The 17,347-nt window shown below is 37.2% G+C and overlaps 1 protein-coding gene across 1 annotated transcript in view; it reads left to right on the forward strand.

Moving 5' to 3' along the window:
• ERC2 (ELKS/RAB6-interacting/CAST family member 2) overlaps nt 1-17,347 on the forward strand; it is a 765,920-nt gene that overhangs the window by 329,150 nt on the left and 419,423 nt on the right. The window contains 1 exon segment of the mRNA XM_042454903.1: nt 10,194-10,387. Coding sequence (XP_042310837.1) covers nt 10,194-10,387 — 194 coding nt within the window.

Consider the following 17,347-nt stretch of genomic DNA (forward strand, 5'->3'; position numbering starts at 1 on the left):
TTCAGCATAATAAAACTGAAATGCAATTTTGTATTAATATGAAAGGAAGGCTATAAATTTAATGATAAAGTTTAATTAATCTTTTATTATTACCATCTTTGAAGCTTTGGTGATAAATTGCAGCCTTGGCTAAGAGCATGTCTAGTAATTCATTGTTAGAGACCAACACTTAATGTATCATCAAAAGTGGACAGCTTTCTGTATTCCATGGGTTATTTCATTTTAGAAAGGCAAAGTAACACAAACCTAGATTCCTTACTCCAGCTATTCTTTTTTAGGAGCCAAAGTCAACATTTATTTTTCCCCAGTGCCTCTCACTTTCACGAAAGAATGTTTAGAAACTTAAATTTCTACTCCTTTTTAGAATTCCAAGTTCTTCTGTGCAAATGTGCTGGATTTGCTGACCTAATACTCTTTTCCTGGCTCTTTCCTTCTTTTCTTGTCTGTGCTTCATTCCTTCCCAACTTTGCAATGTAGCAAGCTGAACAATTGTTCAATCAGATGTACAATCCAGTAAGTCATTTCAGAAAGTCTCCGCTGTAACATATGAAAGCATGAGGATCCATTTCCCACCACCATTGTTGTACACTTCCACTGTGGAGCTTTGCAAAACTATTATGATCTCATTTGTATTATGTTACAAGACATGATTTTGTGGATTTTAAGGCCCTTTCTTTAAAAATAAATAAATAGGGAAACGCTGCTTATCAGAAATTGGATAAATGAGATTTGCATTCAAATTTGAAGTGCCTTCAAGTCCTCAACTACTTAACTCTAAAAAAGCATGCAGATATCAGGCTTTGTTGTTATTTTAAAGCTATGCTCATAGGGTACTTTGCTGGATCCTTCAAATTAAAACTATGCTTTAGAATGTCTTTTCAGAATATCTCTAACCCATATTAAGTATGTATTGCCTACTTTTCAAAAATGTTATCGTAAGGGTTTTTTTTTTGTAATCATTTAACTGTAAGTTTTTACTTAAAAATAACAAAGATAAGGCCCTAAATTCAATTGTTATTGCTAACTAGTATAGACACTGAATCAATGGGAACTTGTGAATCAGCACTTATGAAAGTCTATTGATTTAATGGATCCACTTTAGTTGGAACTGACAATTGGATTTGGGCCATAAGGTTCAGTGTTTAGTCTGTTACAGTGCAGTCCACATGATATTAGCAGGATTTTGTCCCTTGTGCCTGTACATGAGATTTCTGCCTGAAGGTAAAATAATAAAAATTCATAATTCAATCTGCCTTTTAACGTAGGAAAGTATAATATTGCTGTTTTCATTTTAAATATTTTAGTTTCAGTTCCACATATTCAACAATGTAAAAAACAGTTCTGTGCCAGCCTAAAGACTAATGGTGCATCCACACTGCAGAATTAAAGCAGTTTGACACTGGGATTTGTAGTTCAGCTTGATCTGTCAAAGAGCTTTGATGCCTCACCAAAGTATAAATTCTTCACGTAGGATTCTGTAGGATAGGGCCATGGCAGTTAAAATCATGTCAAACTAGTTCAGTTCTTCAATGTGGATGCATCTCCACTCATTTTATTAGGGTGTAGGCAAGAGACTGCTTCAGCAGTTGCCTAACGCAAGAAAGGATCCCTCGTATAAACTAATCCACTTAGATAATTTTACAGACATTGTAAGCTGTTTGAGGAGCAGCAAGAATAATTTCTCTAGATATTATACAAATGAAACATTTTTAGTGACAGATTTATATGAATCATGAACATTCTTGTACCTCTTAAATATAGAAATGATGATAAAATTGTGTTGTAATGACCTATGTTTTTTAATTATATAGTATTAATATTTTGTAATTTCATTTTGAAGGTGTGGCATTTCTCTAAGCAAGATTTGTGTCTTTAATGAGGCTATAGTCCTGTTATTTGAATTTCACCAATTCCAGTGCTATGAGGAAAGAATAGGTCTCATAAAAACATATCACACATTTATTCATTCAGAATAATTGCATTCTGAATTACCTTTTGGTAATTCTGCAGTTATATTTGGTATTCAGGGTGTCTCATGCTCTTATACAAAACCAAAAGATATTCCTCCTTTGGTGTACATATTGAGTGGGTAAATGGATTTCATTTGCTATCCACCAAATCTTTTTAATTATTAAAAAAAATGTATCTTGTGCTTTGACTCAACAAATGCATTTAGAGCAAGATAATTTTGGGTGGATAGTAAATGGGTTTTGATTCTCCTCAGCTTCATTCCCCATTCAACACTTCATTGTCATCTTGAGTGTGTGTGCAACCATGCATGGTTTGAAATGAACTATACAGCAGTTTTTGGGCACCAATTTAATCCACGTGAAAGATTTTTCGTACTCTTATTTCATACAAAGAATCTTTCTTAAAAATAATCTTCTGTAATGTATTTGTAACTCCTGTACCAAAGGTAAGAGAAAGTTCTAATAAACATCCTCCCAGCAGTCCAGAGTATATACATATGTAGAATCATAGGAACAACCCTCAGGCTTGCACACCCACCTTTACACAAAGAACCAGGGGATAGGATGCATAAATTCCACTTCACAATCATTTTATGTGGTGGAAGGTGGCCAGAGTCAGTTACATACAGAATGTAGTGATTCTATGTGCAGCCTATGTGCATTTGCATAAATCTAAGGCTAAATCCTTCATCTCTTTTGAGAATGGGCCCTAGACCATTTTTTCTGCTGAAAGTCATTGTCCAAAACCCCAATTATGCCTTTGTAAATGGGTTTCAGTCAATTTAAGCCAAAACTACTATACTGATTTAAATCTAGGTATGGATTAGTATGGATATAGATTGAAGCCAATGTAGGACAGATTTGATTTCAAGGAGGGAAAAAAAAAACACTCATGCTTTTATAGCAACATTTCCTAATGATAATTTCAAACTGCTGCTTAAATTCATCCAGGTATGAAGTTGAAATTGGAAATATGGCATTATAGTTCCTGTGGTGAAAAGAAAATGTTGGAAAAGGAATCTGATACTTTTTTCTTAGTCAGGACTATGAGAATGTTGTACAGTAATATCTTCTGATTTTCATATTTATTGTATTATAATTATAGCCTATTCTTAAGCCACCACTCAGCTACTAGAGCTCCCAAAGTGATGTACAGCAGATTTAAAAAATAGATTAAAACAATTTTTTAAAAAAGGTTTTGATAGCATAAACAATCAAAACACTCCCAGCCGGACTTCATTGGGAGGGAGTTCCATGACCCATGGTGCCACTACAGAGAAAGCCCTGTCTTGCATGTTCACCAACCTAGCTTTCTGGATTGGTAGTACAGGGTTTCCAATGAGGATCCCATATTTTGGGGTGGCTCATATGGGACAACACAGTCCTTAAAAGAGACTGTAGCATTTGGAACTTGCATAGTATTCTTTAGTATTCTTAAATTTGCCCCAAGACCATTCTTTCTTTCCAAAAACATTTTTGTTCTACATTTTTCTGCACACAGTGCTATCTATTTAATAGGGTTCCAAACTGCTTTGTAGACATTAAGCAATAATAAAATTAGCAGCATACTGCTTCTAAATTAAACATTTTAAAAATACCAAGGAAGAAGAATTGACTGATAATTTAATCTGAATTTTAAAATAATCTCAATTTCATATTGTTGATCAATAAAATTTGAAGGATCTAAGGAAAGTATTTTTCTTGCATGCACCTTTCTACTGTCGCATTTTAATTTATTAACTGTTATAGTGATTGATACTTTGGCTCATTTCAGTCGACGTGTATTGCTCATATTTATATATGTACTAGTGGCAAAATCTTTAAGAAGGGTGCTTGGAGCATGCTTACAAATAATCACATTTTTCTGTTTCTTTATATTCAGCAAAACAGTGTAATACTGGTGTATGTAGTATGTCTATATGCAGGGTCATGATGAGGGGGTGAAGGGTGCAGACCGCAATGTGTTATTCCTCAGAGGGGGGTGTCACCCAGTTTGCTGGTGGGAAAGGGTGCCTTCTGAGTCTGGCAGCACTGCTTGCTTTTTGGAAAAGTGAATTTTGGTGCCCAGCCAGCAGCTCCACCAGACCTGAAAAGGCTGCTGAAGAAAGGAGGCATGTGTGCCAAGATCCACACCAGATGTCAGATATACTAGGTACACCACTTATAAGGCTGGTTCTGTAATGATAACCAGCCAGTTTGTTTTTGTACTTCTGCTAATGAAATCCTTTGTTGAGATAAGCTGCATCCACGCTGCAAAAATAATCCAGGTTCACATTACTTTAACTATCATGGTTCAATGCTGTGGAATTCTGGGAACTATAGTTTTGTGAGACATTTAGCTTTTTCTGTCAGAGTGCTCTGGTGCCACAACAAACTACAATTCCCAGTATTCCATAGCACCAATCCAAGGAAGTTAAAGTGGTGTCAACCTGAATTATTTCTGCAGTGTGCAATGCAGGCAATCCATAGCTTTTTCTAAGATTCTGAAAAAATTCAAAGATCATTATTGCTTGTGCGTGAACCAAACGTTATTCAGAAATATTCACTAGTAAGCTTCTGATACTGGGATTTACTGTATAATTAGTGTACTCTGTTTAAAGTATTGTCCCATGAAGGTATTTTTCAGTATGAATTTGTAAATCTCTGGTTCCAGATTTTAAATGCAACAAGCAATCCATGTCTTCATGCAATAGTGGCGTATGAAATTCTCCTTTGAGTTATTAGAAAATAGTATTACTTGTGACAGTTCATCATCTGTGATTGCAAGGCCTGGATTTACTAGATGATGCAAATCCCGTGCTCTGTAGCAGGAAGAGGCAACTGAAACAGGTTTATTCAAAAGGTACAGTTTCAGTTGTTTGCCCCAGGATCCTCCAGGGCTACATTAACTGCCAAGAACCCAGAGATAGCTGGACATCCAATTCTCATTTTGAAAAACATGGCTGAATAAATGTTAAAACAGTGGCGGGGAAAGGCTAGAACTTACTTAAAAGGTGTGTTGCTTCTCCTGACGCTTCCAAGAGTTATAGGCAATTCATTTTTCTATTCTGAGCAATAAAAGTACAGTCTGGGGAAAATGGAGAGGTGAATAGCTGCAAAAACATCCTAACAGGCTGCATGCGGCTGAAGGGGTCATTCTTTATGCACACTTGGTTTATATAAAATTTGTAGGACCTTTAAGTCCAGGCTACACTCACCGTTCCATAAATATTTGTTAATAATCAAGTCACATGAGATATAATATGCTGTGGGTTGTGATTCAGAATTGATAATGCTGTTCTCCTGCTTTAACCCACTAGAGGTGGCAAAAGCAATTGAAATTTAGCAGGCCTTTGGTATCCCTTGGGTCTTGAAGCACTGCAAGGCTGAAGTGGCTCTGAAAAAATGAAGAAGATTGTGGATGGAAATTATTGGAAGTAGGTGGGACCATGGGCCTGGACCATTCATAGATGGCAAACCCACTGTTGGGGCAGGCGGACTTTATGTCTATATGCACAATAGCTATTTTGGGCTAAAGAACCCCTCAAAAATGTATTCAGTGGAATAGATTTTGTTCATGAAAACTCCTATGTGAAACCTAAAATAAAATAGCAGTCTAAAGGAGGGTAATTTATTCTTCACAGTCTCCCCTCCACCCCCCCTCATTAGTTGCCATTATAGTTGCAATGTGAAAAAAGGAACTCTTTCCCATTTCTCAAAAGTAAGAAGGATGTGTACTTTTACTTACTTTTAAAAGATATATAAATGCTACTTGGGGTACAAAATAATGTCATCTCAAAACTCATAGCAGAGAAAGAGATGAGAGCACAAACCTTCACTTGAACCATGTGATATTCCTCTTCTGTCATTACATAGGGCCATATATGCATAACAGTAAAGGTACTGAAAAGTTACACAATGATTGGAGGGGCTCCCCCAAGTTACAAGTAATTATTATACGCGATTACAAGTAACTAGTTTTTTAAACTGTTTATTTACATGCTCTGAGTTTGTTTGTTCAACATATTTTAATTCAATTTTAGAAAATCAACTTAGATGTCATTTTGAACACCATGTAGTACTTCATCATCCTTTCACATTCATATATTTCCTTCTTAAAAAAATATAAGTCTGGTAATTGGGATCATTATTTAGTCCTACTCTGCAACATCTCAACTGTTGAATGGACCACAGTGTTTCAGCTTTCTTGAACCAATTCTTTCTCAGCTTATACACCAAATATCAATTTTCAGGATTCTTTAAGGAAAACTTGATGTGCAACCTCTACAACTTGGCCTTGCGATGCATTCACCCCTGCCTTTCTTCTTTCCATATTTTGTGGTGTTATGACCTGGAATTGAAATAGATTTGTTGTTACCATTTAATGTTATCACAAGCTGTGTGAAGGTTCAGATTTTTTGTTGTGGCACAAAATTTTGCAGTGGTTACAGCTGTTAGTTTTCTTGGTTAAGTCTCTGTTGGGTAGGGATGCACTGTGTTCACTTATTCATTTTGGTAAGTGACAATTTTCTTCCTTCTGTCAAACTAGGCAGATTGTGAAGTGAAAATTTTTACCTTTCTCAAGGTCCTTGCAGACTGAAACAAGTTTTCCTCTAGAATTGTCCTATACAGTATTCAGTTCCATTATCTTGTTTCAATCCTAACCAATTCCCAATCCCTCCAAAAAGAAAATCAGCCTCACAGCACATTGCTGCCACGAATATGCTTAACCATTTGGATAGTGTTATGAGAACAAAGAGTAGTGTAGGCATTGCACCACACATAGCATTTCAACAAAGCTAAAATACAGTTTTGGTTTTACTCATCTAGAAAACCATTTTTCAAGTGTGCTTCTCACATGCCTTTTTGTAAATGTCAAATTGATTTTGATATGGATTTCTTCTTGCCATGATTCCACAAATAATAATAATAATAATAATAATAATAATAGGATTTATTTATATGCTGCCCAATCACTGAAAATCCGGGTGGCTTACAACAGAGGGGATAATACAAGGCAATAACAATAAACATGAATTAAAAAACAAATGTAACATGGCAATACATTAAACAATAACAATAAAATAAAATAGCAATTAACAATAGCAGTAAATAACACAAATACATAGCAATTCTAGCAACAAAAATACATAGCAATTATAGCAACAATAGAATTAACAAAGCAAAATACATAACAATTAATAGAGCAAAACAAGTAAAAAGAAAATAATCTCCATTCTCAACCCCCCATCCCAATCCTAAAAAACAATATAAATTATATGGAGAAAAAAAGGGGGGGGGGGCGGAGACAAGACTCCTCCTTAAGTCCAGGAGCTGAGGCATGGATGGAGCCCACAAAGCCCAGAATATCTGAATTGTGGATCAAAACTGGTGTTTGCACATAATATCAGAATTTCTATTCAAAATAATTTAAAACCCGTTAGGATCTGCAAAATTTCACACTGAGTGAAAAACTGCAAAATTCTCACCACTGTGTTATTGTTCTCAACCAGGTTTTCTGAGTGTCAGAGAGCCAATTTTTCAGGAGAAGAATAATGGTAAATTTTCTTTCTATCCCTAGATCGATGGTTGTGCAAAACTTTATTCCAATAGCTGCTTGGTGTTTGTGATAATGTTTGTTTTTTTAAAACACTATCACAATTAGATTAAAATTAGATTAAAAAGTCTGGGGCCTTCCAGAAAAAGATATATTTAATCTGAGATCATATAGCACTAGAATTGCACACAAGTGGACTCCATTCAACTATTTCTGTGCCTTTTAGAGTCAGTAACTTACACTAGAACTTCTTAGGCATGTCGCAGCAAATAGGCATGAATACTTAGGGAGCCAACCAATGCCAGGTGTTTTTTCCACTTCTGCACCACAATAAAAATATTTTGCTCATTTGTGGTATTGATCACTTGTATATATCAAGTTGTAGTTGTGGTAGTTCAATCCATATGAATTCCAGGTCATAATACAACAATACATGCATTGCAGACATGAATACTTTTGCAAGGGACTGTCTGTAAATATGGCCTTAGGGAGGCATGATCAAAACTGTTTTACCAAAAATAATATGAGGAATTCAGGCCCTGAAGGAACAAGGTGAATGCAGGATCATCTCAGCAAATGATATTGTTGCATTATTCTTTTAGCACATTAGATTTGTGTGCTGGTAAATTGTCTGAAATGGTTGGCTTTTCTGTTGCTGGCTGTGGGAGTGGAGAAAAGTCATTTGCTGTCCCATAGCAGATAATAATATAAGCCAGGCTCTATGCATCAATGGCTTTTAGACTGCAGAGTGTGGGTGGCATAAGGAGAACCTCAACCTACTGTAAGTCCAAAAACCATCTTCTCATCACCATCCATGAAGACTTCAAAATTTACAGCTGAATCAAGGAATCCTCTTCTGTATAGCTTCTCATTCAGGAGTAAATTGGGCAAGCTGCAATGAACTTTCTGAGGTGCTTGGGAGTCTATGGATTCTAACCTTCATGAAAAGATCAAGGGCTCCATTTACATACCCTTTAACCAATATCTTAAAGGTACTAATTTATTTAAATAGAATTTATTTGTACATTATGGGCACAATCCATCAGGTGCTAGATAGAAGATAAGATACCATTGAAATTAATGGAGACTGCACAGTGGGAACCCTGAACAAATTGTACTCTATCTATCTATCTATCTATCTATCTATCTATCTATCTATCTATCTAATCTATCTAGTATATAATGCATTTTACATGGGTAGAAAATTATCCTCTCACATGTTTAAATCAAGGGCTGCTTCAAACATGGCAAATTTCCTATATGTCTAACATTTCCACATCAGAAAAAGAGACCCGGCAAATCGCTTACACTGTCACACATTATCAGGTGTGACAAATCCCACACTAGTGTGTTTCGCTGTGAATGATATGATACACTTGTGATCTGCATGTATTTTTTTTATAAATCCATGTAGGAAATTTATTACATGTCAAGTAGCCATAGATCTTTCTCTGGGAATAAAAAAGTCCATTCAAACAAAACCCTTTTCTTGATCATCCTCATGCTTAAATGATATGTTACATGCAGAAAAAAACCCAGTCAGCTGTCAGTTTTTCAGTCACCTGATTTTTCACACATTTCTTCATCATTAAAAATGTTTTACTTCAGTTCAAGACTTGTAGAAAAACAAAAGTGATCAAACCATTGCAAAGATTGTCCACTTTCTAGAAGTAGACATGAGTGTTACTTTTTAATCTCATTTTTGTTTCATTTTTAACCTACAGATGTTTCATTACTTGCTTACATTACATTCCTTGAAATAATAAATATGTATGTGTGTATAAAAAGAAATAATGCCAGCATCTGTTCTGTATTGTTAAATATTACAGAAGGACATGCAACTTTTCAGAGTGTCCACAATCTTTTAAAATGCATTTGTGTATATTGAAGAAGTGTTCTCTGAATTATGTGTGTTTAATGTGCACTGCCGTTAAACTACTTGTTTTCTCCCTGCCTGCTCTTTGAAGATGCCAATTAGGAATAATGGGAAACAAGGGGTAGGCTAAGCATTGCAGTGCATTCTTGTTTACATCTGTGTGTGATTATTTCAGTCTAACGTTTTAAACACTTTGGCCCATTCCTGCTCTTATTGACATTAATGGAGTCTCACCATTAGTTTTAATGGGAGCAGGACTGGACTTTGCACTCTTGTTTTTTCTGTTGTATTCATCACATTCTTTCTTGTTTGTGAACTGACCACCCACCCATGCATGTGTTTGCCAGGTATATTTATTTGTGCTGTTTCACCAAAGGGCTTGTTTCTTCTTATGTTTCAGGTTAAGTATTTGCAGTATGAAAAAAATAAAAATAAAAAAGGATTTGGGGTAAAACTGTATGTTGAATATATCTTTATCTTCCCTAGAATAGTTTGCCTTAAACTATTAAAGTAAACCCTATGAAATGCTAGCTGACATTAAGTTCTTCATTATTTTCTGAATAATAGTAAGAATTGTACTCTTCAAAACCTCAAAAGCTATTTTCTAAAGCAGGAGATTATGGTTTTCCATCCCATAGTTCTTGAGAAGGCATTTCCCCCCATTGCCCAGTTATGCAAATCATGAAAAGATTGGCCAACTAACAGGATACCCATAAATCCTTTCATCATATTGAATCTGGGATTGAGTCTGTAGAACAATGTTTACAAGTTATCTGAAATGTTGGTGGTTTGTTTTCTTAAAATTTAATAGGCTCATGAAGCTGAAGAAGAAGCACGAATGAACCCTGAATTTGCAGACAGGATGAAGCAGCTTGATAAAGAGGCAGTCTACTATAGAGAAGAATGTGGCAAGGCTCAAGCTGAAGTCGACAGGCTTCTAGAAATCCTCAAGGAAGTAGAAAATGAAAAAAACGACAAAGATAAGAAAATTGCTGAGCTGGAAAGGTACATTACTCATAGATTGTTTTCTCTCAAATGCATTTTACATTGACCTTGAAACAATGGCAAAACATATAAAACTGTAAGACCAAAACAATGAAACGCAGTTCATGCTTGTGTGTTGCGCCAAAGAAAGAAGTATCTGTCTACACTTCTATTTACATTTCTTAGCAGGCCAGGAGCAGATTTGGTAAGGTCACTAGCAATCCGTGTCTTCTGGAAAGATGGGATTTCATACCAGTTTTGAAGAAAGAAAAGAGGGGAAAGTTAATAATACAGCAGTATTTCTTACAATGCTGAAGTAGAGAACAATGTTCACAGGACATAGCTGGAAGTGCAAAGTGGTGTTTGGGTGACAGAAACTGGAATGTGATTAAAAACACTATCATATATGAGATACAATTGATTTGAACGCATTGATATGAGTAAAAAGATCTCTTAATGTGAACATTTACATTCAAAAGAAAATGAAAATAATTATGAAACTTAATGGATGTTTAGTTTGAAAGGGTTATTAAATGATGACTAAGGGCCAAAACAGATGGCCCTTTTGTGCTGCCATCTGGGCAGTTTCAGAGCATGGCGTTTATACACCACATGTCCTGAAGCTCCCCTGGCCATTTACAAGTGGGCGGCTTCAAGGTGCTCTGGTGGCATGGCGTTTATATGCTGCATGCTGGCAGCATGTCTTAAAGCCAGCTTCCGGCTGTGGAGGGGTGGGAAAAGCTGGATTTTGCTGGTTGAAATGAAGCGGCTCTTTGGCTCTCAATTTTTGGCCAGGTTGAAGGTGGGTTGGGGCTGTGGCGTGTGGTTGTCGTGGGCCCAATCTGTCTTTGGAAGGGGCAGCTTCAAGCCACCCCTTCAGGGTCATCTGTTTTGCCCCTAAATGAATAATAAAATACTATTTTGAGGTTATTGTTTGTCTGTATTAACAGAAGCGTTCTGTCCCACTCTTGAGATTATAAACTGCTCAAGGTCCACAAGACATTAATTGAAATGCTTATCTTGAGATTACACATGAAGCCTGATTTTGGCAGACTGAAAAAGTATCAGACATTGATCAAGATAAAGGACTTCTCTTTATTTTTGTTAGCTTAAATTAGGTACATGTAGCTCCAGAGGGGACAGAGTCCTTTTCCCCACTCCTCCTGGACCCACTGCAGACTATTAAAGCACCCCCAGCCCCAAGCAGAAAATGGAAGTGACTGGAAGCCCTCTCCTTCCCCTTCTAACGAAAGCTCTTGCTAAAGTTGTGGTGGCCTCTACCTTGCTTTAGAGGAGAATTGCAACTTATGGAGGCTTTGGGATTCCCCCCCCTTTTTTTTTGAGCGAGGTAATAAATAAAATAGACCTAACGGCCCAGGGGTCATATTAAACCCATGGATCATATGATTACCCCCTGTGTTCATATGTCTAGTACCTGTCCTGTGGATTAGTAACTAGAGTAGTACTAAAAGCACTGATTTCTCTCCTTGTGATTGTCTAGGCAAACAAAGTACCAGCAACAGTAGCAGCAACAGTGGAATAAATATAACATTTTATAGAAGATGGTCAAGATGCCAAATTCTTTTTTCATTGGCAATTTCTCCTTCTTTCCTTTGCCTCTCTCCATCAGTATTATCCATGGACACTGGAATGGGGTCAGGGGAGGCTTAAGTCCCTCATATGTCTAGGTGAGGGATGGGGAACTGACATGTTTCTATAATGTTCTGGCCAAACTGGATACCAAGACTGCTATAGAGCTCAGCCTCCATAGGCATTATCAATCAGAAATGTACTAAATGATCACATGCGCATAAAACAAATATTAAGACAGCCATTGTACTTGAGTCATCCTAGGAATAATAAAGGCTGCCTACAATCTAGCCTCTGCAGTCTTACTGGAGACCAAGCTATACTGAACATATGGAGGGGATTTCTCTAAGTATGCATTGTACTTGTAAGAGTCTTGTTATACAATTATGTTTGAATGATAATGGATGGGAAAAATAATTTGCTCTCCTAATGCAAATATCCAAAATTTTAGCAGCTGTCCTGCCAAAGCTGACCCCTGATAGTGCCAGGATCCATACGTTCACATTTTCCTCAGATTTTTCAAGTTGCCTTCCAGATTAAAAAGAAAACAAATGGAAAAGGGGAATAACAAAAATACAGAAGCTCATAAACTGGTACGATATTCCCAGATTGCCATGAGTTCTTATAACTGTTTGCTCCTTTGACAGGAAGGACAAGGGGAAGGCATTCTCATCCGGAAAGGCCAAAGCAGAGTCCCCCCCTTTCTAAACTCTCAGTTATTATTCAGTAAGAGAGAAATTTATCTGAGCCCACTGCATCCATAACAGCATTTGAAAATATGCACAAAATGAGTCTCCCACCCCACTTCTCCACACTAAGGTTTTCTTCTACTTCCTTCAGGAAGCCTCTCCAGTGACTACCAAATGTGACAATTTCATTTGATATTGTGCACGAGGAGCCTTAAAGAGAAACAACATAGTTCTGCAAGGGCAAGGTTGCCAGGCTGAATATGGGACAGGGTTCCCATACCCTCAAAACTTAGCATATTCTGGATAAGAAATACATATCAGAGTTTCATCAGGCACAACTATGTCTCCTGTGGCTATTTTGTGCTTGATGGAGAGTATTATTACTTTCTTATATCCCGCCTTTCTCCCAACATAGGGAGTCAAAGAGTAGGCAGTGGGGAGGCAGGTTCATTAGCAAGTTGTCCATCTCCCTTCCTGTAACTGATGCACAGCATCAATGGTTATGGCATCTCTGTATCCAAAAGGTTCAGACTGCCACTTGATGACCAGCTCATCTCCAGAGCCTGAGACCTTTCTTCCAAGGTGTAGCACAGTAACAGGGAAATGGCCAGATACTTCAAAGGTGCTGCAGGGCAGGCAACGGTAGAGTTAGGCAGTGGGCAGAAAGATTGAAAAATAAAGTTTAACATCCTTTATTTTAACTTATAGAAAAAGAAGACAAAGAATGTTTGCAGAACCTTTAAAAATTTGAGAAAGAACTTTTTTTCTAGAGTTTTCACAAGGTTGTTCATAAAGAAAATATGTTCTTTGGAAAAATTAATGAGGGAGGGATACCCTGTTGTACTATATGGCTTTAGTGATGATGTTGCTGAAATGATCCATGCACTTTTGTTACTGCTTTGTAATTCACAGTTGGTACCTCCCATGGTTTCTGTTACCTTGAAGCTTCTTTTTTACATCTCATTTCCAAGATATGAGTGCTTCCATTGTGAGTTTCTTGGTTATGAAAATCTTCCAGCTACTCTAATACATTTTAACAACAGAACTTCATATGAGAGTATTCTTATCTGCTTAGAGGTTCTGCTATTGTGTACTCTTGTGGGATTGGTGAAGAGACTCTTGTTTAAACTTATAGGCGGGTTACAGACCACCCTCAAGAGGCCGTTCTCCCGCCGCCGCCATTTGCTGCGGAGGGAAGCCCCAGCGGCCAGACTGCGAGGCTTCCCGGCGCAGCGAAAAAGGAGTGCCGAAATGGCGCTCCTTTTCAAAACGCGGAAGTGGCGCCGCGAGGGGTGAAGTGCGCCCTTGCGGCGTCACTTCCGCAGCGACACGTCTGGACGCTATGCGTCCAAGACGTCAAAATGGCGGCGCCCATGTGGATGGGCGCCGCCATTTACAACGCGCTCCGCGCGTGTTGGGGCCAGGGCCAGTTAGGAAGGGGCGACTCTTCCTAACCCTAACATGCCCCTTCCAAACCCTAGCACACACGGAGTGCGTCGTAAGTGGCGGTTTGTAACCCGCCATAGAGTATTTCAAAATGGTTTTTCGATATTTCCTGCTATAAACCATCCTTTCTGAAAGAAAGTGGTTGAATGCTTACATTTTGGAGAGGGATGACAATATCAGTAACTTTACAAATTCATTGATTCACTATTCCCCAAAGGCTCAAATATGCATTTTATGATCTACATTTAGTAGTATTTTAAATTACTTCACATTTTAAAATACTAGCAAAAGTTTCATTTTCTATGGTTTTTGGGTTCTTGAGAAATTTCATGAAGTGCAGCTCAAAGTTGAATATTTAAATTCACATAATATAGTTTTTTCTCACTCTGACAGTGAGGAACTATATTTCCTTCATTCTTGCATATTTTACAACTTGTCCTTAGGACTTGTTATCGCAAGAAGCTGTTGAAAGAATTTAGCATGGATGAAATAAGAATTAGAAAGGCATGTAAAAAAAATAGAAAATCACTGCTGCATTGCTAAGTAGGAAGTAAGAAGATTATTTTGGATACAAAAAAAAATCCTTAGATTTTGGGCCAAAAGCTCAATATTTTACTTGCTGAGGCTAGAGGGAGAGGATTAGGGAGGAGGGAGAGATTAACCTGTATTGGCCACTCTCAGATACTTGTAATAGTATCCATCATAAAGATACAAGGTACAGGGAGGTGGCCTGAAGATCACTGATCTTCCCTCTAGCTATAATGCAACAATTAATATGTCATATTATACATTTATATTTTCACTGAAATGTGAAAGGTGGACAGAAACATAAAAGGTTTTTAGTAAAGTTATTGATATTGTTAAACAGTATCAAATTTTTTTTTTAAATCTAAGGCCATGAGGTTGAATATATTGGAAAACAGATCTGCAAATGAAGCCTTCTTCATGTACTTTTATTTTTAGATTATGCGTATGAAAATATATTCTGATACCTAATATAAGAAATAGATCATTAGTGAGCAGAATTATATAACAGACTTCATTTTCAAGGTGTACAATATAGTGTCCTTGTATTCAGTTGAATATTTATTTCCTATAATATTTTTCTCAGGAAACAGATAATGGTAGAACCTTTCACAGTGCTTTTCACAGTGCCAAGTCAATGCAATAATTTCCTGTACATATCTCATAGGGGAAAGACAGAAATTTGAATGAATGGATATTTTAGTTTCAACCTGATACTTTCGTTTCAACCTGAGAACTGGAGCTGAGATTTGTGCAGAGCAGGGCAAAAATGGGAGATACATTTCTCAGGTGAGCTCATAAGCCATGTCTCTAACTAATTTGATATGACTGAATAATGAGAGCAAATTTGTTCAACTATCAGTGCAGGCCCTACATGGATACCTGACTGATCACATGATTCCTTGCACTACAGAGGATGCTTACTCCAATTCCCACAGTTCCAACAACCACCTTAGTTCTTGTACAAGGAGAGAAGTACTATATAAATAAAACATATACAGATACAAATAGTTCCTATAATTAATAAGGTGAGGCCCTTGTATCTAATGAGAAAGCTTCCAAGGGAATCAAGTGGGACAAACATATGTTCCTTCTTCATTTGCACATACTTAAACCTAATGAGGCAGAAACTACTCTACTTCAAACTAACATTTGTCAACAAATGTGGAAAACAAAGGAATGGTTGATAGGTTGGAAATGCTCAATATGCATTCCAGTTCCCAAGAAAGGGACATGGGGATTTCAATAACCTTAGGACCATTGCATTTATCTCCCATGCAAACAAAGTGATGCTCAAAATTCTGCAACAAAGACTTGTACCATATATAGAGCAAGAAAGGTCCAATCTGGATTCGGGAAAAGAAGAGGCACTAGGGATCATATTGCAAAACTGGAGTGTTTGGATAATGGAGCGCACCAAAGAATTTCGGAAGAAAAGCAGCCTGTGCTTTATAAACCATAGAAAAGCCTTTGTGTGGCTCATGAAAAACTATGGTTTGCTCTTAAAGCAATGGGTATGCCACAAGCTTTGATTGTCCTAATGTGTAACTTGTACTCAGGTCAAGTGGTTACTGTTGGGAAAAAATAAAGAGAAATGGAATGATTCCAATTGGCAAGGGGCTCAGGCAAGGCTGCATTTTATCACCCTGTCTGTTTAACATGTACCCTGAACATGTCATATGTAAAGCAAGATTAGACTTGGAGGAAGGAATATTAACAATATAAGATATCCAGAGGACAACAAACTACTAACAGAAATATCCTGAAGTTTAATAAAGTTAACATTGTCCATGGTATACTATTTCCAGTTTCTATGTATGATTGTGGAAGCTGGACAGTGAAAAAACCTGATAGGAAGAAAACCAACTCATTTGAAATGTAGTACTGGAGAAGGTTTCTATGGATACCATGGGCTGCTGAAAGGACCAATAAATACCAGTAGGTCCTAAAGCAAATCAAGCCTGAGCTCTCCCTAGATGGCAAGATATTTGGACATATGAGAATACATGACTCTCTACAAAAGCTAATAATATTAAGGTGGAAGGCAGTAGGAAAAGAGGAGGACCACATTACATGTGGATAGACTAAATCAAGGAAGTCACAGGGCTGGAGCAGATGGGCACAAAAAAACAGCCCAAGTTCGCTTCAGTTGCAAGCGGGTCACTCCCAAAGAAGGCCTTGGCTGCAGGACCTAACCCAAAAAACTTCTTTTTGCTTTGGTCCAAAGGACCGAAGCATGACTTCTGCATAGCTTTGGGCCACTTTGGAGGCATGCGTTGTTGGAATGCCATGCCTTCAAAATGGCCAGAAGCCATTTGTCTCATCTGTTCCAGGCCCAGACCTGAATCTGCAAGACCTGAGCAGGGCTGTTGAAGACAGGATAATAACAATAATAATAATAATAATAATAATAATAATAATAATAATAATAAAATTTATTTATGTTCCACCTTTTCCCGAAGAAATCAAAGTGAGTTACAACAGCAGTAAACAATAAAAAACATAGAATTAAAAATCTGCAATTAAGAAGAAGAACCACCCCCCTATCCCAACCCTCCCTTCAGTAAAAACATTAAGGGGAAAAAGGAATTAAACAGCAAATAAATTAAAAATATCAATGAAAATGTACTAAAATATACTGAAAATTTCAGATAGAGTTGAAACTAGAAAAGGTATCATCTTCTAGGGGGTAACAGGGCCAGAGGGGGAAGTTAGTCTAGCAGGCGAATCT

Source organism: Sceloporus undulatus, chromosome 2, assembly GCF_019175285.1.
Source record: "Sceloporus undulatus isolate JIND9_A2432 ecotype Alabama chromosome 2, SceUnd_v1.1, whole genome shotgun sequence".
Classification (NCBI taxonomy): domain Eukaryota; kingdom Metazoa; phylum Chordata; class Lepidosauria; order Squamata; family Phrynosomatidae; genus Sceloporus; species Sceloporus undulatus.